At 34.2% G+C, this 25,020-nt stretch overlaps 1 protein-coding gene across 1 annotated transcript in view; it reads left to right on the top strand.

Annotated features, from left to right (window-relative positions):
* ASZ1 (ankyrin repeat, SAM and basic leucine zipper domain containing 1) overlaps positions 1–16,432 on the top strand; it is a 79,579-nt gene extending 63,147 nt beyond the window's left edge. Inside the window, exons 7-13 of the mRNA XM_036863690.1 lie at positions 308–432; positions 1,863–1,938; positions 2,903–2,959; positions 5,111–5,220; positions 11,239–11,344; positions 12,174–12,287; positions 16,000–16,432. Of these exons, the coding sequence (XP_036719585.1) occupies positions 308–432; positions 1,863–1,938; positions 2,903–2,959; positions 5,111–5,220; positions 11,239–11,344; positions 12,174–12,287; positions 16,000–16,152 (741 nt within the window). The 3' untranslated portion in view covers positions 16,153–16,432. The remainder of the gene's footprint in view (positions 1–307; positions 433–1,862; positions 1,939–2,902; positions 2,960–5,110; positions 5,221–11,238; positions 11,345–12,173; positions 12,288–15,999) is intronic.
* The last annotated feature ends 8,588 nt before the right edge of the window (positions 16,433–25,020 follow it).

The raw sequence follows: 25,020 nt of genomic DNA on the forward strand, positions 1-25,020 counted from the left end.
ATTGTTTCTTGAAGTGAGATTTGATTTTGTATCTTAGCTGATTATATGACTTAAACTTGGCTTGCTAAAAAGTTAGAACTAAGAAGTTTGAAAACTAAGAAATTTCACATCTCTTTAAGGTGTACAGTTGAGATTTGTATACCTTAGTCATGCTTCTTACTCTTTCTCTATTTAAAAATGTATTTAAAATACTAACTTAGTTTTTCTGATTCACTTACCAAAATGGAATTTTTAGTTTTGTTTTATATCTTGTTGAAAATATTATTAATTACTATCTTGCTTTAATTTTTACTGTAACTTTTTTCAGATCTTCAACTTTCTTTCCTTGACTTTAAATCCTTGGGGAGGAAAGCTTCAACAGCTAACTAAAGAAGAGACTATTTGTAAACTACTGAGAACAGATTCTGATCAAGAAAAAGATCACATATTTAGGTAACATAGCATGTTTCTGTTCAACACAATACCTATAAATGAGTAAAAATTGTGCATGTTTTTTATTACTTATAGTAAATGTGATGACTTATTTAAAATATATATTTTAAACTTTTACGAGCATTTAAAAATATTACTTAGAAATGTCTGAATTTTAAGTGCTTTGTTCTCCAGAATTTTAGAAAAATTTGATATACATGTACTAACAGTAATGAGAATAATTTTTTACTTTAAATAAAATATCAACAATACAGTTTATTTCTAAAAGGTTCTAAGATTATATTTTTGTTAGTGTTCAAACTAGATTGCATCTTGCTCTCTAATTCTTTATAGCAGATTTCTGATGTTATAAGCTAAAAATAAAAATACATTTCTTCCCCTGAACACAGTTGTTCAGTACATGACCACAACATTATCCTCTACTTACCTACATTTAAAATAGTTAGTAAATTTTTACTTCCTGCAATTAAAGAGATGTTCACGTACAGACCTCTCACAAGGAATACAGTTGACCCTTGAACAATTCCGGGGGTCAGGGGCGCTGACCCTGCCCTTGGAAAATCTCTGTCCAAGGTTCCTCCATCTCTGCTGTTCCACATCTGTGGATTCAACTAACCACGATTGTGTAGTACTATAGTATTTACTATTGAAAAAAATCCATATGTAAGTGGACCTGCACAGTTCAAACTGTGTTGTTCAGGGGTCAGTTGTATAAATATTGGCAAATATTTTCCTTCTTAGGAAAAATGAGCTTCATTTTACTATCACCATTTTCTCTGTTTACTTAAATCTTCACTCAGGAAACCTTTCTTATTCCTTTGTATAACATAGGTCTAGTGGGTAAATTTGCAAATACAGGCATACCTCAGAGATATTGGTGTTCAGTTCCAGACCACCACAATAAAGCAAATATCACAATAAAGTGAGTTATGCAAATTTAAAAGTTATGTTTACACCATACTGTAGTCTATTAAGTGTGCAATAGCATTCTGTCTGCAAAAACAATGTACATATATTAACTAAAAAATACCTTATTGCTAAAAAATGGTAACCATCATCTGAGCCTTCAGCAAGTTGTAATAGCAACATCAAGAATCACCATAACAAATATAATAATGAGAAAGTTTGAAATATTTCAAGAATTACCAAAGTGTGACACAGAGACACGAAGTGAGCAGATACCGTTGGAGAAATGACACCAATAGACTTGGTTGACATAGGGTTGTCACAAACCTTCAATTTGTAAAAAACAATGTCTTCAGATAAAGCAGTAAAGCAAAGCACAGTAAAATGATGTATGCCTGTATATTCTACATAGACTCATTCTTACTCATTCTTATTCTCATTCTCTCTCTGCATCATAAATATATATTTATTATTTGTGCACTGATAGTCTGTTCTGAAATTGACATTGCTATAAATATGTATAGTTCATATACAGCATTTGGAGATCTGGAAATATTTTTACATGGTCTTGGACTTGAACATATGACAGATTTACTGAAGGTAAGCTTTTGTTTAAGCTATGGTAAGTTATGTATGCATGTTTATTTGTTGGTTAACATAACATTAAATATTAACTCATAAGCATGCTTATGAAGGGGTGACAGATGCACTTTTCTCCATAATTTGTAGTATTGATACATCCCATTTTAAAATTATAAGCATTTTGAAAATTTATTATTATAGAAATTTACATAAATTAGAATCTGGCTTTTACCCACTGCCCAAAACATCACAGAACTCCTTGTACATCTAAGCCCTTAGTGTGTTTTTGCAGTTGCTGATCTTCCTGTATAGAATATTAGGAGAAGCATGATTTTAAACCAAACAAACCAGGTATCAGATTCTTGCTCTAATAATTATTAACTGAAATATGTCACTTAAATCTCCTTTTTTCTCATAAGGATGGTAATACCTAGTGTAGGATTGTCATAAATATTAAATTAGATCATATGTGAAGCACTGTTGTAGGTATTTTAGGCATGCATTATGGGATTTGAGCAGATGACAGTTATCAGCCATTTAGCTGATACTGCAGCAGTAAAGCACTATTTAAGACAGGCTCTCCTTAGGAACATGCACATTCGTTTAGGCAGTTTAGAATTGGGTTTCATTGTACAATCGTGAAACTTCCTATTTGAGAAATATTCAGTAAAACCAAATGTTATTAATATTATACAATTATAAATTTTAAAAATTCATAAAACAATTTCTGTCAAATTTTATAGAGCTGTTTTCTTTTTATGTAAGCAAATATAAGTTGTAATACTTTTCTTTGAATCTGGGAAACTAGCTATGTGTATATTTTTTTAGGTAATTATACATATTATTATACTCATTACTATCTACCCAGTAGTTGAAAGTTTTTAGGAGGGTAGCATATAACTGACTATATATGTACAGTTGCCTCCTTCCGCTTCTACTATTTCATTTATATTGAAAGGTGGCATTTTTTTCTTTTCTACAGGAAAGGGATATAACTTTAAGACATCTTTTGACCATGAGGAAAGATGAGTTTACAAAGGTTAGTATCAGTTTCAAAAACTCCAGACATTATCTTTCATATTTTTAATATTTTGAATGCTTTTATTTTCTATTTTAAAAATCCTACAGCTATAGACTGTGAGTGATCTTTTGCTAGGTTCCTCATTAGATATGATTATGGATAACCATATCTGAAATCTTCCATTACAATATTCAGTTGCCTTAAGAATATTTAAAGACTTACTTAAAAGCTTTTGCACAGCAAAGGAAACCATAAACAAGACGAAAAGACACCCCTCAGAATGGGAGAAAATATTTGCAAATGAAGCAACTGACCAAGGATTAATCTCCAAAATTTACAAGCAGCTCATACAGCTCAATATCAAAAAAACAAACAAACCAATCCAAAAATGGGCAGAAGACCTAAATAGACATTTCTCCAAAGAAGATATACAGATTGCCAACAAACACATGAAAGAATGCTCAACATCATTAATCATTAGAGAAATGCAAATCAAAACTACAATGACATACCAGCTCACACCATTCAGAATGGCCATCATCAAAAAATCTACAGACAATAAATGCTGGAGAGGGTGTGGAGAAAAGGGAACCCTCTTGCACTGGTGGTGGGAATGTAAATTTATACAGCCACTATGGACAACAGTGTGGAGGTTCCTTAAAAAACTAAAAATAGAACTACCATATGACCCAGCAATCCCACTACAGGGCATATACCCTGAGAAAACCATAATTCAAAAAGAGTCATGTACCACAATGTTCACTGCAGCTCTATTTACAATAGCCAGGACATGGAAGCAACCTAAGTGTCCATCGACAGATGAATGGATAAAGAAGATGTGGCACATATATACAATGGAATATTACTCAGCCATAAAAAGAAACGAAATTGAGTTACTTGTAGTGAGGTGGATGGACCTAGAGTCTGTCATTCAGAGTGAAGTAATTCAGAAAGAGAAAAACAAATACCGTATGCTAACACATATATATGGAATCTAAAAAAAAAAAATGGTTATGAAGAACCTAGGGGCAGGATGGGAATAAAGACACAGACCTACTAGAGAATGGACTTGAGGACACGGGGAGGGGGAAGGGTAAGCTGGGACAAAGTGAGAGAGTGGCATGGACATAGATACACTACCAAATGTAAAATAGATAGCTAGTGGGAAGCAGCCACATAGCACAGGGAGATCAGCTCAGTGCTTTGTGACCCTCTAGAAGGGTGGGATAAGGAGTGTGGGAGGGAGGGAGACCCAAGAGGGAAGAGATATGGGGATATATGTATATGTATAGCTGATTCACTTTGTTATAAAGCAGAAACTAACACACCATTGTAAAGCAACTATACTCCAGTAAAGATGTTAAAAAAAAAAAAGAATACTTAAAGACTTAGAGTTGGTTTTTGTTCCTTCAGATTAGTTATGACATCTCAACTAAAACTGGTGGTTTATTTCTAAATATGAAATAGATTTGTAAAACAGTATAAAACAGGTTACTTAGAAATAAGTGGTGGTTTTTTGTACATGTGGGTATAAACGTGTTCTTCAAATATTGCCTTTTACTAGGTTCTCAAAATGACCAAAACTTATTATTTTGCTAATGAGTATTATTAAGTAACAATTTGAAAATAGCTGTGGGAAATATCAGAGATACTTTAATAAGTAGGATACATAAAAAGGAATGATCTTCCTGTATGAGCACATTGGAAACTTGAAATCTTTAGCATCACTGAAAATCAAACCATACTACTACTTAGCTAAATCCAGGATAGAAAATTTAGTTAATACTAAAGGTAGAACATAGACAAAAAGAAGACTTAATTCTCACTTAATCAGTGATAACATTTTAAATAATATTTTGAAGGAAAAATTGTTTTACTCTGGTTTTCTGGAAAGATTATATATTAAAATCTAGTAATTTGTTTTTAGAATCCATCACAATTGTTATATAATGAAAATTGACTATAGTCACTATATATCTAAATATTTTAGTGATGTAACCTTGTCAGTCCAGTTACAAGCAAACTTGTATATTTTTCAGTATGGTTTTTTTCTAATATGTATCTATTTTTTTCAAGATGTGAATTAATCAAGTAGAAAACTTCTTCAGTAATTTTGAATATTATTCAAGTATGACTACCTTATTGTACTTTAAAATCATTTCTACTTAGAATGGAATTACCAGTAGAGATCAGCAGAAAATTATGGCTGCTCTTAAAGAACTAGAGGTAGAAGAGATAAAATTTGGAGAATTACCTGAAGTGGCAAAGTTGGAAATCAGGTAAAATTAACTTACTGGTTTACATTAATACTGTTTAGAACCAACTTTCTTTTTTAGTTGAATTTTGATAATGTCCAAGTTATTTTACTTAATACCATCATTTTGCCAGGGATATAGATAGTTCATTTTGCAATATACTGTGTTCTGAAATAGAAAGTACTTTATAAAGTCAGTTTTTACCAAGAAGCAAAACAATGCATCTTCTTAACTCACATAGAAATATTTTTGTTTTATTTTTTCATTGCATTTTGTTAAATGAGTTAATTAAAAGATCCTATGCTTTTCATAGTGTAGCTCTTACTCTCTTTAAATCATATAAATGTCAGATTGAAGATTCAAAGGGTAATATTTTTGCTTAGGGCAATAAGAAAGCATTTCTCATGTAGCTCAGCTCTATTTTCAGCCTTATTCTTTATGAAATTATGTTATCAATATATAAAGTTCATTTTCAATATTATAAACTTGTCAAACACTGATTAGTAGCAATATTAGTAATCTAAAATTTATTTTGAAAATAATGGTATTTGATTTTTTAAACATATTGTGGAACAGTAAATGATTTTTTTAACTTTTTATTTGAAATAATTTTAGATTCACAAGAAATTGCAGAGACGTACAGAAAGGTTCTATGTACCCTTCACCCAGTGTCACCCAGTGTACCCAGTTATCTTGCATAACTATAGTACAATATCAAAACCAGAAAACTGACATTTTTCTGGTTTGTATTTGTATTTCATCAGTTATACATGTGCTCATTTGTCTGTGTGTGTATAGCTCTATGCAATTTTGTCATGTGTGTAGCTTCTCATAACCACTGCCACAATCAATATACTTAACATACCATCACCACAATGCTACCACATACTACCCCTTCATAGCTCCCACCACCCCTCCCCCATCTCTAAAACTAGCAATCGATAATTTGTTATCCATCTTTATAATGTTATTTCATGAATGTTACATAAATGCAGTCGTACAGTATGTATCCATTTTTGATTGGCTTTTTTCAGTCAGCCTAATTTCCTTGAAGTTCATCCAAGTTATAGTCTATAAAATATAATACTTACAAGTGCAGTAGTATAGTGTAGCCTGCCTAACACTAACATTGCAACTATGAGAAACATTAATTAAACATAGGAATAATAAGTTTCCACACCATTTTAAAATTTAGATAAGTCTTCTAGGGGATAATTTAGATGATCCAGATTTCTTTAAAAATGTTATTGCAAAATTATTTCCCTTTCTCTATCTCCTTTTAACAAGATGATCTATATTCAAAGTAATGCCTCATCATTGTTTCAAAATAACATTGCATCTCTTAAATATTTAAGTACATTGTAAAGGATTTCAGTTGTGAGGACTTAAATCAGCAAACTTTGAGTCTCTTTGTTCATTTTCTTTACTTTTCTAATTTATTGCTTCTATGAAAGAATATTCTGAGTTCTACATGACTGAATTGCAAATTAAATTTTTTAATATAACTTATTTGTATGATGTCAGAGTTGCCTCTATGAATTTTCATTGTTGAGATTTAATAGGCTTAAAGAATGTACAGAATCCTCAATGGTTCACTTATTAAAACTGCTGAATTTTTTAAAAAATAAAACTGGCAGACATATATTTCAGGAATTTGACCTTATTATTAAATCACAGACTTTGTTTACATGCTGTTATGGAAAAGGTTTTACTTCCCATTTGTTCAAAGTCATTCTTTAAAGAAGAAATTAGTCATTAAGTCATAAGAAAACTAACAGCAGGAAAAGTTGAACTGATTGATTATAATCTTCTGGTAATGTGACTTCAAAAATTTCGCTACTGATTTATTTTAAGATACTTTTCTTCTATGTGTTCAGTTTTATAAAGTAGTCTGTTACAAGAACACACATGTACAGTACATTTACTTTTTTCTACAGTTAGCCTTAGTATGTTTTCAGAATTAGAGAATGCAATCTAAAAATACTAATAACCATTTCATTACTACTTTGAGATATTTTGAACACAAATATTAAGTTTCACCCATGTCTTGACATTTTCAGCAGTATCTGCCCAGACCTTTTCTCTGAGCCTCTCTGATATCTACTTAAATGTATCAAAAGCATCTCAAAATTATGTCTACTTAGGAAATGATTTCTCCTCCAAAAGAAATCTGTATAGATGCAAATTTTCACATAAAAAATACATTGTTCACATCTACTATTTATAAATATTCTAAACTTGGAAACTCTGAATATTTAACTTAAGGTGAATGGTTGGATTATATTACATCAGTATAATTATTTTATTCTGTCGTTTAAATTATTTTGAGACTTAATGTCATGGAAAAATACTCATAATAATATAAAAGGCAAATATAAAACGGAGTGTGAGGTATAATGCCAGTTGTATATATGCATATGAAAAATACTAGAAGAAAATGTGTACTATAAGAAAATATTCTGTAAGAAAATAGTACCAGTCATTATCTTTGGGTGATAAAAGTATTGGTCATTTTAGTTTTTCCAGATAGTGTACAGTGAGCACATAGTACTTCTGTTTGGAGTACCTTTATTTAAAGTATAAATTTTATCCTAATACTTAACTTCACATTTTTAAAATATGGCCTGTTGTTTCAGTCAACTTACACTATGTTGTGCTGCAGTAACAAATAACTTCTAAATCTAAATGACTTACAGAAACAAAGTTTATTTCTTGATCGCCTATATCATGGATCAGCTGCAGTGACTCTCCTCCTTATTATTCTGAAAACAGGCTGGAGAAATAGCCCCACCTCGGACTGTTCAAAAGTTACATAGTCACTTCCAGTCATATTTTATTTGCCAAAGCAAGTCATATGGCCAAGCCTCTTGTCTTTGGGGCATGAAGTGTAATCCTCTGGCAGAGAGAGGCCTGGTAGTATTTGGCTCAGTAGAAAAGACATGACAATTTGATCAAATAATATAGTCTACCATACCTATGCCATATTTGCTTATTTTGAAATCCTTAAATAAGTACAAAATTATCAGGGCTGCCATGTAAAGGTATGTAGGTTGTACAGCTCTGGGGTGGGGGCTGGGCAGCCAGTCACACAGTGTATGATGAAAGGCACACTTTTGAGTTGTGTTTTTTATAACTTGCCTATCCATATTCAGTGGCCCTGAAAATTATACATCACAAGAAAGGTATATATTTTCCTTTCATCCATTAAGACTAGTTAATTTTGTTAATAATAGTATTTGCTTAATCGAACTGAGTTGTTAACTTAGTCTTCCTTGAGAATAAGAGCTTATAAGTTTATATTCCACATATATATGTGTGCTTTGACTATCCAGAATAATATACCTGCCGTCATTTTGAATGACAGTTCTCAATGGATCTTAATTTCCTTAAGAATCATTACATAAAAAATATATAGGGCATTAATGAATTACTCATTCAAGTACTTATTCTTTCATTGATAATAAATAAAATTTGAGTAAAGAGCACTAAAATATAAGTTTTAAGTATACCTTATATAAACACTACATGGAAACAGAAAAATTAATACAAGTAATGACTGCTGTTGTTTCGACAGAAAAATATGTTCAAGTTCTGTTCTTTCTCGAGCAAAGAGCAGAAAGAAAATGTAATAAAGAAGAATTATATTTATTTGGAAATGTTTTTATAAATACTGCTTTTGCTAGATAGAACAAGAGCTTATCTAAATTTTTTTATTTCAATTTGCTTTTATAAAGCAGTCATCAGATACTTTTCATAGTTGGTGACTTGATTTGTAAAGTTTAAAGTCTTTATTTTATATAAACTTTATTTTTCAATCTAATAGCTAAGAAAAAAGATTTCTTTTAAATTAAAATACTATATAAAAGTCATGTCTTAGAGAAAAGTTTGCTATTAAGTTTCATTAGAGGTTGTCCTTGCTTGCTTTTTATAACCTTTCCTCCTAGAAACAGCATGAAAGAAACTTTGTACAGTGTATAGTCAAAACTTCTACCTATAAGAATTTCATTTGGACTCAGAAGTAGCTTTTGGTCCCATTGTATTAGTTTTTGTGTGAATTTTTATTATAATAGATACTGCTAAATAACTCTCCAGAAAGGTCATCTCACAAATTTGTCAATTCTTGATACTAATGATCTACCTAATTTTTGTCATTCCACTAGAATATAATGTCTTATTTTAATCCCATGTTTATTATCCATTTAAAATTTTCTTTTTTCTTTTCCTCTGAGTTACCTATTCTTATCCTTGGTCCCCTTTTCTATTTGGCTGTGTTAGTTTCTATGTAGCTTTCACAGTAAATTGGCTTCTGTCTTTGAAACTAATCTAGTCAGCAGTATCTCTTCATTGTCGGAATCACTGGACTAATCCTAATTATTTAACATGCTTGACTTTTTTCCTCCTTCTTGAATCTATTCCCTTCATTACCTTTCATAACAGACCTTAACTCCTGCTTTTCTTTTTCTCAGGCTACTTTTCCTTTGATAGCTTTTTTCTTCTACCCCTATCAACTCTCCCCTCTTCACAATATGTATCTTTTTTCTTTGTGGTCCTCTCCATGACCATTGTTTTGATTTCTACTGGTGACCAAAATTATAAACATTTCTAATACTTCTGTGGTTTGTGCCTATATTCACAATTGAAGGAAAGACTGAAATTCTGTTAGAGGTTAGTGTAATTTTTCCCCATGTCAGTTCACCAACTCCCCGAATTCTGTGTAGCCTCATGAGGCTGTGGACACCAGGATAAGTACCTACAAGACTGACATTTTCTACTACTTACTGGTCATTGCCACCTCCATGTCTCATATCATTGCCATCATCATCATTATTAAGTTTGTTTAAATGCCATATATGTACTAGACAAAATGCTAGGTGCTTTTCATATGTTATCTCCTTCAGTCCTCCTGACACTCCTGTTACCTCAGTTCTAGAGATACGGAAATATTTGGCTGAAGATTAGGTTTGCCCAAGATCATAAAGCTGTGGAAGCTGAATTCAGACTCAGGTCTTCCTGACACTAGAGTCTGTGTTCTTAATTATTATGCTATATTGCTTTCCCTTCACCCCACTTCTTTCTCCACCACCCACCCCCAAATTCACTTCCCTGCTTGGTAGTGCCATCTTCCACTGAAACCAAAGAACTTAGAATAACCCTAGACCTTTCCTTTTCTTTTCCGTACAATCCATCACCAACTTTTTCAGTTTATTCTCCTAAACATTTCTTAAACTAGTCTCCTAATTATTCTATTTCCACTTTTTGTTTTCCTTTAATCCACACCACTCCCCAAATAAACTTTCTCATACGAAAATCTGATTTTCTACTTTCCTGTTTAAAATTCTTTAGTAACTGTACATTATCCAAAAGATAATATTCCATTCCTTAGCATGTCACAAAAGTTCCTTAAACAAGTGATCCCGTACAGCCTCTTTTCTTACGACTTTCCCATAATTGTGCTTTAGTTATACCTTGGAGACCTCCTACCCCTGTTCTTTCGCACCTGCTATTCTCTCCGTCCAGAATCTCTTTTCTTCCTTACCTACTTGACAAACTTATTTTTAAGCTCCAGACTCAGTTCAAGTATGAACTCTGAAGCATAACTATATCCCTATTCCCATTATACTAGGTTCATTATGTCTGAGTTTTAGATGTCTCAACTATAAACTACTGTTAATAACATCTACCTTACAGGAGTTGTTGGGAAGAATTTAAAAAATAATAAATGTAAAATAACTAGTGCAGTGCCTTCGCATAATAGACGTTCAAATATTGGCACTTTTATGTTCCTTCTTCATATGTCTCTGTGAATAACAATGTTATAATTCTATGTCTGCTTCTCATCCTGAACTTGGAGATCCTCAAGATTGGACGCTTCGTTTTCTTTGTATGCTCAAAGTCTATTTCACTTGCTAATACAAATTAACTATTCTACAAATATTTTTTTAAAGAATCTAATAAATGTTATGACTAGACATTGAATAACTAGCCAAGTAAAATGGAGTAAATTGTTCATATTAGTGATTCCTTTTTATTTCCTCTCTTTAGTGGTGATGAGTTCCTCAGCTTTCTTCTGAAATTAAACAAACAGTGTGGCCATTTAATAACAGCTGTACAGAACATTATTACTGAGTTGCCTGTAAATTCTCAGAAGGTATTCTACAAAAGTTATTAAATGAAGAAAAGTATGAATGCTGGAGAACATTCCAGATAAGTTAATGATAACTCAATAAACTGTAATGATCCAGTAAAACTATATCTTCTGTAAAATCACCTAAGATCTAAATAAGTCAACTTATTTAATATTACTTTTTTATACTAATTAATTGAAAAACTTTGTGTTCTAGCCCTCAAGAAAAGGAAAATGAGTCAGACCAAAAGCTAAACTGATCTGTGTATTGAACTTACCATTTGTTCTTAAAGGGAATTTAATTGTTTAAAATATAAAGTGACAGGAGAACCAAGTGAAAGCTGAAACAAAACAGTGTGTTGAGTGTTATTAAAAACCATATCAATATAAGGATTTTTTAATGAAGGAAATTTTAAATAGAGAAAGTGTAAGTGACCTGTAAAAGCAAACTTGTTTTGTAAAGTTTTTCATGTGATTTGGTTTTAGCTATTTGTATACAGTGAAAAATATTTAATGCACTTGTTTTCCTATGATTTTTATATAACACTAATATGGGAATCATGTCATTCTTAAAACCTTCATGACTTTATTCACCATAAATATTTTTATTACTAATATTAGTCTCCATAGTGATATATATGTATATTTAATAAATGCATTCAGGAAACTGATTTGACTATTTATATAAAAATACTGAGTTCTTTTGGTGTCAGGATTTATCCTGAATAAAAAAATGCTTTTCAGTTATATAATTTAATTTAATGTTTGATAATGTTGTATACTTTTTGTGGATATAAAGTTGTGAAAAGTTGCTTTCCATTCTTTAAAATGTAACTTTTGAAAATATTAACAGATAGTACTAGAATGGGCTTCTCCCCGGAATTTTACTTCAGTTTGTGAAGAACTGGTTAGTAATGTTGAAGACTTGAATGAAGAGGTCTGCAAACTAAAAGACTTAATTCAGAAGGTATTTAAATATTTAAAATTAAAAAGGGGGAAGATTATTTACAGCATAATATGTTAGACAATGAAGCAGTTCTGACAAGAGCAACTTAAGCTCCCACTAGACAGGTGGAGAAAGGACAGTTTCCAAAGGAAGAAATATACATTGGAAACAAACTTTGTTGGTCATTAATGAAATGCATACTGAAAGAACAGTGATGTATCATTTTCATCCTATAAATTAGCAGGGAGTGTATTAGCCTACCCATCACTGGTTATATTCACCAAACTAGTATTTTCATGTGAGAGTGATGTCTAAACCACTTTCAAAAACAGTTTGGCAAGGACCATAAAAATATTTGTATCTTTAATAGTACTAGTTTAATGATTCCAAAATTATATGTACATAAATGTCCTATACGAGAATGATTTAATAAATTATGGTATAACCATTTCGTATAATGATATGCAGCCAGTTGAAAAATATAATGAAAAGTATATATCAACTTGTTAAAGATAAGAAGTTCTATTTCTAATTTTTATTTACATATATAAATGTGAATATAAAAAGCTACCAAAAATGAAATGTGATTAGCTCTGTTAATGAGGTAGGGTTGTGGATAAAATATTCCTTCTATTTTCTAGACTTTTTTTTTTTTTTTTTTGGCTGCATTGGGTCTTCGTTGGGGCACACGGGCTTTCTTTAGTTGCGACGAGCGGGGGCTACTCTTCATTGTGGTGCGCGGGCTTCTCATTGTGGTGGCTTCTCTTGTTGCAGAGCACGGGCTCTAGGTGCGTGGGCTTCAATAGTTGTGGCACACGGATTTAGTTGCTCTGCGTCATGTGGGATCTTCCCAGACCAGGGCTCGAACCTGTGTCCCCTGCATTGGCAGGTGGATTCTTAACCAATGCGCCACCAAGGAAGCCCCTTCTAGACTTTTTATAGTATCTTTTATAATTTAACTTTTTAAAAGAGTATGGGCTTTTTTGGTTCTTGTTCCTATACTCATATAGAAGTATGTATTTGGTTTAAGGACAGGTGATTTTTTCCCCCTTCAAGAAAACTGGCTATAACAAAATCTAAGCTGCTAAAATAGAGAACTCTGTTCAAGGTAGATAATAAAGGGCAACACTTTCACTTGACTAAAGAACTCATTTATGAGTCTCCACGTCTAATAAATATATTTGATATCAATAAAGTTTTTGTGAAATATCTGATGTGAACATTAGATTAGGCGTTAAATTTTTATAGCATCAACCCACATGTCATTTAATATTTTCATTAGTATTTTATCAAAAAAGTTATTTTCTTCAAAATAAACTTTATACATGTTCCAGGTAATTTGTCATTCTAGCTATTAACATATGTTCAGTCAAAAGGAGTCTTTTTTAAAAATGAGCAGAAAATTGTGAAGCAAATTCTACAAAATTATAGGGGGATAAAGACATTTAAAATAGGGCAAATGAGCAATATATTTCACATTTTTTGTAGACGATAACTCCTTTCCAGAGAAAGGCATCTTAGAAGTTGTATTATCTCTGACATTTATTCATTCAACAAACCTAAGAGTGCCTCCTGTATGTCAGGCAACTGTGCTACACATTAGTTTCCTAACTATTCTCTCTACTTCCACTTTGTGTTCCTTTAATACACACCACTCCCCAAATGAACTTTCTCATGCAAAAATATGATTTTATACTTTCTGAACTTGCTGACAACATGAAAATTATAGCACCATTCATCTTCACTATATCCATCATCTAGAAGAATTGAAGGGAAATGGTATTGATTTTACTTATTAGCATGGTGTTTTTCATGGGGATGCAAGAGAAATTTGGAAGGATTTGTGTAAAGATACTTCCTGCAAAGCATCAACCTTTAATGTTTAGTGTAAGAAATTCCCTAAGACATCTTTGTCTCAGGATTGGTAATTATTTGTTTTCTCCAAGATGAACTAAAAACATTTGGGGAGGTGGGGTGGAGGATTAAGATGAAATTAGAGAGAACACCCAGATTTTTCTTAAAGAGATGAAATTAAGAAACACTGCTTTCAGAGTGTAACTTTGACTCGAAAACATGAACAATTCAATCAGGTACCATAATATTTATTTTAGTAAAGTATACCTATAGAGAAAAATTTCAGCTTTCTTTAGCTAAATGGAAGGTTGTTTTTCTTTGGTCTTTTCTACCTTGAATCTATATATTTCTATGTAAAGACTGGCCTTGAAAACATATTTATTGGTTCATAATAACAGCAGATATAGTTTTTTGGGCAGGAACGTCTTAATTTTGCAGCAAGCCTGTGCATTGGGTTTTCTTTGGATTAGTCTTAAACAAGTAATAATCACCAAATAAGATTTTATTTAGAGAACTATGAGGCTTCCAGATTTGGGAGTATGGTATCATGCCTCTTAAGCTTATGATATTTTAGAGTTTACCAATAATAACAGAAGGGATTTTTTAAAAGAAACATATGAGCTATCATAGATAAGTATATGGAGGTAACAAAGAGAGAGGGTGGGAGAGGTCAAGGCCAGACTCTAACACCACATCATTCTCTTTCAAACCAACACACTGACAGGCTCCTGTCAGAAAGGGTCATTCTAAGTAATTGGTTAATAAAAGGAATGACTGTCTCAGGATTCAGTAAATGGAGCATCAGTGTCAAAAAGGAATCTGTTGCTGAATGAAGCCATTTGGAAGTTAGACCAAGAATACAGGATTAATGAGATTGGCATTGAAGTCTATCTTCTACTATAAATTTGAAATTAATTTTGCAGGGTTTTTTAATTAAATATTTACACTGTAGATTTGAGAAGTAGTTATTTTTGCTAATGTTGAAAGTATGTCACCACTCCAGCACAGGATGTTTCTAGTAAATATCACTCTGTAAATGTGCCTGATTCTTTTTATCTTTCAAGGATCTTTTGGTTTCTGCTGGTTCTCCCTCTTCTGCCTCTCCCCAGCAACTATCTCCTCCCTCTCCCTCCCTCCTCCCCCTCCCCCTCTCCCTCTCTCTCTCTCTCTCACACACACACACACACACACACACACACACACACACGAGTTGAGAGGCCTTCTTTAGCAAGAAAGTTCTATGTACACACACACACGAGTTGGGAGGCCTTCTTTAGCAAGAAAGTTCTATGTATAGGAATTTAGAAACTGACTGGGTCATGTACTTTCATTGTTGAGAAGTGCAAAAAGAACCACTGAAATTTTTGTTAACATTTGTTCCTGCAAATATATTTAAATAAAGGATTATACTTCTAGTGTTAGCATTGAATCTTCTAGTTTTTGTTGAATTTCATGTACTGTAGGTATGCCATAACAATACTTTTTTTTATAAGGTTCACTTTTTTTGTAAGAAATCAGTTGATATTTAATACAAAGGAAACAATGACTCTCGTTCCTTATAGGTAGAAATAGAAACTTTAACATTAAAGGAACTTTATCTCCTGACATAAAAACATGTTTTTAAAATGTAATAATCTATAGAAGCATTTATTTTTAATGTAAAACTAATAATCTACTACAGTGGGATCCTGGTTGAAAGAAAGACTGTCTTTTAAGATTTTGAATCTTTACTTTAAATCTTCCATGGGAATCTTGCATTTAGGCTACATCTAAATCAAGTGATTAACATGGATATTTTGATATTCTTTAAAATCAAAGATATTTTTATTTTCACTGTACTGCACATTAACTTTTTCCTTTTTCCCATACTAAACATTAGTTGCAAAATGAACGAGAAAATGATCCAACTCGTATACCGTTAATGGAAGAAGTATCTACATGGAATAGTAGAATTTTGAAGAGGACGGCTATTACAGTATGCGGATTTGGGTTTCTTCTTTTCATTTGCAAGCTAACTTTTCAGAGGAAATAACCCTAATGTTTGTTTTGAGTAATTATGTATATCTTACTCAAATTACCTAAAAATGTTGCTTTTAACTGTTTGTGGCACAGTATAACTACATTCTTTGCCAACACTCCATAGGAAAAATTATGATAGCTTACTGCAGAATGTTTTTCTTTAGAAAGTGTTTTGTCAGTTTGAGTTGACAATATAATTTGTTATATTTTTATGTTAACTTTGATCAAGCAGTAAATTATAAGTGATTCTTAAGTTTCATCCTATCCTATGACTCTAATAAATCACATGTAAAATAAATAAAAGTTTTATCTAATATTCTCTGACATTTATAAAAGTGTGTTCATTTGTCACAGTGAATCTTACACTATCTGTAAAGTGTTCATAAATCAGTAGCTTTCTTTTAGTTCTTATTTTTCCCTTCCATTATTATGTAATAAGGAATTTGTTATTTAGTTTTTATAGTTATATATCATTATAAGGAAATTATTAACATGAGAGTAGTTTAGAGAATGCAAAGTATAAAGATAAAATGTAAAATTTTGGGGCTTCCCTGGTGGCGCAGTGGTTGAGAATCTGCCTGCTAATGCAGGGGACACGGGTTCGAGCCCTGGTCTGGGAAGATCCCACATGCCGTGGAGCAACTGGGCCCGTGGGCCACAACTACTGAGCCTGCGCGTCTGGAGCCTGTGCTCCGCAACAAGAGAGGCCGCGATAGTGAGAGGCCCGCGCACCACAATGAAGAGTGGCCCCTGCTTGCCACAACTAGCGGAAGCCCTCGCACAGAAACGAAGACCCAACACAGCCAAATAAATAAATAAATAATTAATTAATTAATTAATTAAAGGTGCTAATAATTTTTTAAAAAAGTAAAATTTTTGAATTATGGATTAAAACCTAGGAAAAATATTTTAAATGTAAATTTTTAAAAGCAGAAAATTCAGAGAGTAGTGTGGAAAGCCTAAAGCACATTAGAATTTTTTATGTAATATACTTTTGGGAACATATGACATGTAGTATGTGTAACATTCTTGAGGATGGTATGAAAGTGAATGGCATTTGGCGTGTAATTTCTTACACCAATCTAAAGAAGTAATGCACGATTTCTTTGTGGGTTTTTTTTTTCAAAATCAAAATAATGATATTCAGATTTTAAAAGTGAGGGTAGTAAAAAGGCAGGCCTAATTTAGCAGGCAATATAGTAGTTAAATCTTGCTTGACTTAGTACCATACTTAGAACAGATGCAGTTGATCTAAAACTGGGATAACAGTGGTTTTAGCAGTGCTCTTTTTGACTGTCTCTCTCTAATCTCTCCCATAGGCTGTCTGCCTCATTTGGTATTACACCCAACCCTTAGGCGCCACTAATTACTGGTTGATTGCTCTACTGTTTTGACCTGCCCTGGGGCATGAATTGCTCAGCAGTCTGATAGAATTAAATTTGGACAGGGGTAATTTTTGAGGCCAGCTTTTGAGGCTTATTCTGATCAGGGAAGGGTCCTTCTCAGCTGTCTCTTGCCCTGGTTCTCTCTGGTGAACTAGCTGGCCTACAGTTTAGCTTCTTGCTCCTAATTAAGAGGAGCTGTTGTCTTCAGGAGTGCCCTTAGGCTTGATTTTCTCCACATTCTCTTTCAAATGAAGTCAGTTCCTTTGGGGAGAACTTTGAAACTCTCTTTCTTATGGACTGCTTCTCCCCCCTGGACAAAATCTCTGAGCCACTCCTCTGAGTGCTGGGTGGGGCAGTAGCCTCTGGTCTTCTGCGTTTGCTTCTTACACTTCTGCCATATAAGTGAGCTGGCAAAAGGAAGATGGCAGCCTTAGTGTTCTGGCCTGCCATTCCTGGGGTAGAGTTCTCATCCTGTGAGGCTCGACGAAAGGAGAGAGCCCTCTACCTCTCAGCTACACTCATCAGAATTTAGCTGCTCAAGCCTGGAGTTGGAGGGCATTAGAAAAGCTGGAGGATTGCCCTTCAGATGAGATATAATAACTCTTATTTGGGAGCTGAGGGGAGAGGGAACCCCATCTTCTTGGCCACATCCACCCAGAGTGGAGCTTTTGCTAAGCTGAGATGACTTGGGGTTGCCGGGAGGCAGGTGGTAAGGGAGAGATTGGATCAGTGGCTCAGTGTTCTTACTGAGTTTTAGTAGGTTTTCTTGAATAAATGTTTTTTCACTTGTTCTGAGCTCTTAGGACTCTGCAAAGACTTTAAATAAAGGTTGTATGTTTATAGCTTTCTAGTCTAACTTTGCTTGTTTCTTTGGGGTGTATGTCCATGCTGCTCTTCACACTTCCATCCTGGCAGTGAAACTCCTAAACCGGTATTTCTAGGGTATCTGCCAAGTCCTTTAATATAGCAGATACCCTAGAAATATGGCCCAGAACAGTGTGAAAGAATTTTTTTTTAAGCCAGAAACATTAGCTAAATACTTCTCACGTAAGCTTTACCTAGCCCTAGGGTAATATCATAGGATGCTGAAAATTCTAAGGGCACCTAAAGAGCACTTCTGTTTGAAGCAAAAGGGAAAGACCACCTTGGTTTGACCAGGATACATTAGGACTAGATAAATGATGGGCAGAGCAAGACTACACTCTCAATTTTGAAATTAAAAATTGAAATTAAAAATTAAAAATCCTGGGGCTTCCCTGGTGGCGCAGTGGTTGAGAGTCTGCCTGCCAATGCACAGGACACGGGTTCGAGCCCTGGTCTGGGAAGATCCCACATGCCGCGGAGCAACTAGGCCCGTGAGCCACAATTACTGAGCCTGCACGTCTGGAGCCTGTGCTCTGCAACAAGAGAGGCCGCGATAATGAGAGGCCCGCGCACTGCGTTGAGGAGTGGCCCCCGCTCGCCGCAACTAGAGAAAGCCCTAGCACAGAAACGAAGACCCAACATAGCAATCACTCAATCAATCAATCAATCAATCAATCAATCTTAAAAAAAAAAAAAATTAAAAATCCTGCGGAAGGTATTTAAGCTAATACCTAATCTAAAGTAATTATATGTATTAAATATGGGAAACAGGATATGTAAAAGTATAAAGAAACCAGCTACAATTGCAAGCCCCAGAATTGAAACTGAGTTGATTTTTTAATGGGACTTTTTACACTGCCAGCCTTTTTTGATCTTAACATTATGCAGAAGTTAATCTTTAAGAACACAGGTTACCACAATGACTTCTGTTTTGTACTCCAGGTCACTCTGTCACTGCTTCGTAAATAATCGTTTGTAGCTCTGGGGGGGTGGACATAGGGTGGGGTTCTTTCTGGTACTTCAACTAGTGAGTAATACGTTTATTTCAAGTGCCAATAAAAACGGTATACTGGACGTACGTGACACATTTGTTCGTTATTAGAGGAACTAATTCAAAACTATTTGAGCGACGTTCTATTATATTCCTCTATCTGTAAATTCAGATTATCTTATCAATATTCTAAACAAAATGAATAAATTTTTATACTGCATAACAATCTTGGAGAGAGAGTAAATAAAATGACATTTTCAGAAGTGTCACCATCTCTGGACTTATCTCTGTAAGGCAGTATTATTCACGTTTCTCTTCCCAACTGATCTTTCATAACTGTTTCCATGAATTTTCTTCCTTCCTGGAATCTTTCTAACACTTTAATCTTCTGTATTTTCTTTCCTTTTGAAGTCCATGTCTACTGTGACATGCTCCCTCTTCCCTCTCAACCCCTAACCTTCACTTTTCTGTTGACAGATAAAGCAGAAGGTAGCCCAGGTTCCTAGCCCTGTCACTTTATCTAGTACATTCTCCGAGTCTTGGTTTCCTCATCTGTAAAATAGATTCTAAAGACTAAATGAATCAGAACAATGCCTCCTTGTTAATAGGTCCAATTTGGAGTTCTGAAATTAGAACTAAATCTTAGGGGCTTTATGTAAGAGAATCAATGCTTCCTAGACTAAGTGAACCCCTCATAAGTGGTTTTGCTTTCTGAGCTCACATCCAGGGATCTGATATGAGAATTGATCTTAACATTTGGTTGTTGCCAATATTTTATAATATTTTGGGGAAAATTACTAGTAATTACATTTCAATTCATTATATAATTACTGAGTGCTTAGTATGTGTAAAACAATACACCCATACATTACATATTTTATATGAGATCAGAAAACCTAAATATGTTTGCTATTATTAAGAGAGACATTGAGGTTACTGTTTTTTTGTTTTTTTTAAATGAATATTATGATTGTGCAACTCAGTTAAATGATCTGCTGACCAATGTTTTGGGGTTTTTTTGGTTTTTTTTTTACATCAATTTATTTTATTTTTGGCTGTGTTGGGTCTTCGTTTCTGTGCAAGGGCTTTCTCTAGTTGCGGCAAGCGGGGGCCACTCCTCATCGCGGTGCGCGGGCCTCTCACTATCGCGGCCTCTCTTGTTGCGGAGCACAGGCTCCAGACGCGCAGGCTCAGTAGTTGTGGCTCACGGGCCTAGTTGCTCCGCGGCATGTGGGATCTTCCCAGACCAGGGCTCAAACCCGTGTCCCCTGCATTAGCAGGCAGATTCTCAACAACTGCGCCACTAGGGAAGCCCCGTTACTGCTGTTTTATGGATGTTTTACAAACCCACTTTGTAAAACTGTTTCATAGGAAAGGGTGTGGTTGAGCGTTTTGTTTTGTTTTAAATTTCCACAGTTGAGAATGTGGTGTGATAGACTTATCTTTCCTTATGGGAGAAGGGCTCAACCTCAATCAATGCCTTCCTACAAAAAAACAGCTACAGAGGGAAAATCGGTGAAGTCCCAGCGTGTGAAATCTTTTAGAAGAGATTTAGACTAGATTTAAAGTAAGTTTCTATTCATTGTGGATTCAAGGTACCTTAGTGCTAAACCAATTTTTGGAGTTGCATATGTACAATTTCCCCTGCCCTCAGTGTAAGGTATTAAAATAAGACACCTAGAATCTTCCGTAGTAATACTATTAACTATCCAGTTCGTGGTAATATAACAATTAACTGTAGTTAGTGGTAGAACTAAAATAGTGGCAATATTACATTAACACTGTGGTTACCTGTGGCGAATGAAAATTGAACTTAAAATGTAGAAACGAAAGATTAGAGTTATTATGCAAAGTTCTTCAGTTTCTAGATAAAGTAGGAATAGCATCATAGAATGAAAGAAAAATTGTGGATTTTGTTCTTAATAAGGTTTGGTTTCCTGAAGTATATGCTGTTATGTGGCTCCCAGATCTCCCTTTAGGAATAAAGAACTTATTCCCACAGCTGCTGGGAATGTAGCTAGCAGAAAGGCCTCTTTAGGAGTTTTCTCTGCTAAAGAAAGATGCATTCCCAAAAGCATGTCCTAGTCCCAGGAATGACTAATCAACATAGGGATTTAAAGGCCCCAATTTCAAGGGCCCTCATCCCAAATCAAGATAACTCTGAAGGACCATCCCACTTTCAGAGCTCCTGGTGGGGCTGGCCGAGGCTTTCATTAAGAGTGTATCACAGCCCATCTTCTCCCTCTGTCCCGTGCTGCTTCTTTCCCTTCCCTTGCACAGGTGTTGCTCTCCAGAGCCCTTCCTAATAAATGTCCTGTATGCTAATCTTGACCTCAGTGTTCACTTTCCAGGGAACCCAATTTTGTCACTGACCAGCAGAGTCTTGCATAAGTCATGAAATATATGGTCATTATTAATAATTATCTTCTCCAGAACTTAGTTTCCTAATCTGAAAAATAAAGATCATCCTGAACTAGGGTTGTTGTTGGAGTGTTAAATGGAGTAACATACAAGTGGTTGTAGAGTTTTATAACTCTACAGACTTGTGGCCAAACAGACATGAGTTCCAATTTCAGCTCTGCCTCTTACTAGCCATGCAACTTTTAGAACACTACCAAAGGTCTCCAAGTCTCTGGCTATAACATGCATGTAACAGTAATAATCAGACTTAAAATATTGCATTAATTCAGCATTTATTCTCATCTATAACATGAGAATAACAGTAATAGTCAGACTTAAAATCATTGCTTTAATTCAGCATTTACTATATGCCAGTCATTCAGCTAATTTTTAAAAACCTATATTTTAATAAATGTATTTAATTAAACCTATAAGGTTGTTGTAAGGATTAAGTGAACTAAGGCAATAGAGAGTTTTCTCCAATGCGTGCGTTTATAGCATACATAAATAAATGGTAGCCAGTATAATTTCTACTGTTATAATTCATCATAAAGCATTTATTACAGTGACTTGTACCAAAAATCAGATTTTTATAATTGCCAGGACCATATTTTTGTTTGAGAGAAATATTTTCTATCATGTAGTGACATAGAATTAAAAATACTTAAATCGTCTAAGCTAACACAGATATATTCACAATCCACAAGACAACAGTTAATAGGCCAAGCAGATAATAAATTATCAGAGAAGACTCCCTCTATTTCCCCTCTCCGTTTTTAACAGGTGGTACTGTATTCAAAAGCAGAGACCATTTGTCTATAAAACCAAGTTTATTAAACCCTCTTGTGATGATGGCGAGAGCTAGAATCTGCATTCTTATCGTTCCATAGATGAGGACTGGTGGTGGTGTGAGAAGGTGTGTAATTCAATCCCGCTCAGACTGTCAGCTTGATAATGACACCCTAATACACTTTCACCTCCTCAAGCCACAGAGAGGACCTCTTCTCCCTGAAGTGTTTTGTACACCATGAGGGCACCAGTTTATCCACCTGAGAGGTACACATTTTCTCAGCTTTTTATTAACTTCGCTTGATTTTTAAAATATTTACCCACTTTATGTCTACTTGAAAACGAATACTAAAGACATGGTAAAATCTGGGCTAACTGCATTGATAAATAACGTTAAATGATTCCATTTTAAGCACAGATGTGGGGCTATTACCAAATACCTGAAAGGCATAAGATGGAGCCCCACACTAAGAACGGTGCAAGAACTCTCCTTGTATAGATCCTGGAGCAGGTGCACCAGCTCTGGATGTGAGAAAAAGAAACCCATCTTTTATTAAACCACTGTGTGGGTTTTCTGTTAATGGTGCCAAAGGCATTCCCAAATAATACAGGGTTATGCCTGTGTTGCCTCATTCTGCAATTTGCTTTTTCCATCAACATTTCATTTCAGATGCATCCATGTTAAAAAGTAAAGATGTAATTAATTCCTTTAAACTGCTCTATAGTATTCCATCATATGTCCATCCCACATTTTCTACTTGTTCCCCTACTGATAAAATTTTGAGTTATATCTAACTTATTCTTCTCAACAGTACTGTACTGTACGTACTTGTACATGTGTCCCTGTGTAAATACGACAAAGTTTCTTTAACTACATTTAGCAGTGGAATAGCTAGTTGTAGGGCACAAATATTTTCAATTTCTATTTCATTAACTATTGATGTTGCCAGGTATTTCTGTTTGCCCCTCACAATCCTCCCTCTACTCCACCCTACCCTGGGAAGCTGAGTCTATCAATACAAAATACATCAAAGGACCTTTCAACTCCTGATGGGGCTTTTCCAATGGCAGAATATCTGAGGGAGGGTAAATCTAGATGTTCATCCACCTGGCTGTACTCCCTGTGAGATTGCTACCTTTGCCCCTCAACTGAAGGCTTCCTCTCAAGACAACCTCTACAAGATTCACTCCTTCTGGGTTCCTGGAACCTTGACTCCCTCCCACATCCCTTCTGGTCTGGGGGCTGGTAACAGCTCCTCTGCCCACACCTTCAAAAATAGTCTCTTTGTAAAGCAAATCTCAAATCATTCTGCCATCTGTTTCCAGGTGAGAACATGACTGCATCCCTCCTGTACTGCTCTTCAAGGAGCCCGTGTTAATTTAAAGACCTACCAGCAGTGCAGGAGAGTGTTCGTTACCCCACAGCCACACCGACACTTAATATTAACTGACTTACGTTTTCTCCTATCTTATAGATTCAATAAAGTTGATTGTTTTTGTTTTATTTTGTGCTTCTCTGATTACTAGTGAAATTGAGCATCTCTTTAGGTTTATAGGCCATTTTTCTCCCTATAAATTACTTTCTACTATCATTTGCCTATTTGTCTACTGGACTGTTTCTTGTTGGCTTTTAATCCTTTAAATATTTGAAATATTAATCCTTTATCTGTAACATGTGCTGGACTTTCTTCTATCTACTGTTTATCTCTTGCTTATGATGTTCCTTGTTGCCCAAACATTTTAAAAATCTACCTGTATTTTCTTCTGTCTTAAAGTTTTACTTTTCATGTTTCGGACTTTAACATAGCTGAAAATTATTTTTGTGCACAGTGTGAAATAGAAATCTAATAACATTTCTTTCCTCATAGTGAGCCAGTTTTCACACCACCATTATTAAATAATCTGTCTTTTCCTCCTTGATTTGAAATGGTGCCTACTTCCATGCCTAATTTTTAATGACTTACGGGTCTGAATTTTATGTTTTATTCCATTCATCTATTTGCTGCCAATACCACACTGTTATAAGAATTGATACTAAGGCTTTTATAATATGTCTTAACATCTAGTAGCACAACAGTAATTTACTACTACATTTTGATTTGTTTATTGCTAGCTGAGAAATGTAAGTTACTTCTGTATTTGATCTTGAATCCAGAACAAGAATCTGAACTGTCTTATTCATCCTAATAGTTTTGTTCATTGATTGTTTTAGGTTTTCTATGTAGATCTGCAAATAATGAAAGTTTTACCTCTTTCTTTCTATTTCTTGTACTTCTTATTTATCTTACCAGAACATTTTAGGACCTCAGTCCCATAGTTAATAATAGTGGTGATAATGGATTTTCTTGTTACTTTGGGGACTATTTCTAATATTTATTCCTTGCATCCATGCCCTTGCAATATGTGGAGTCTCTTTCCTAACCCCCAGTATCCATATTGGCCATTTGACTTT

Source organism: Balaenoptera musculus, chromosome 9 (assembly GCF_009873245.2).
Source record: "Balaenoptera musculus isolate JJ_BM4_2016_0621 chromosome 9, mBalMus1.pri.v3, whole genome shotgun sequence".
Taxonomy (NCBI): Eukaryota; Metazoa; Chordata; class Mammalia; order Artiodactyla; family Balaenopteridae; genus Balaenoptera; species Balaenoptera musculus.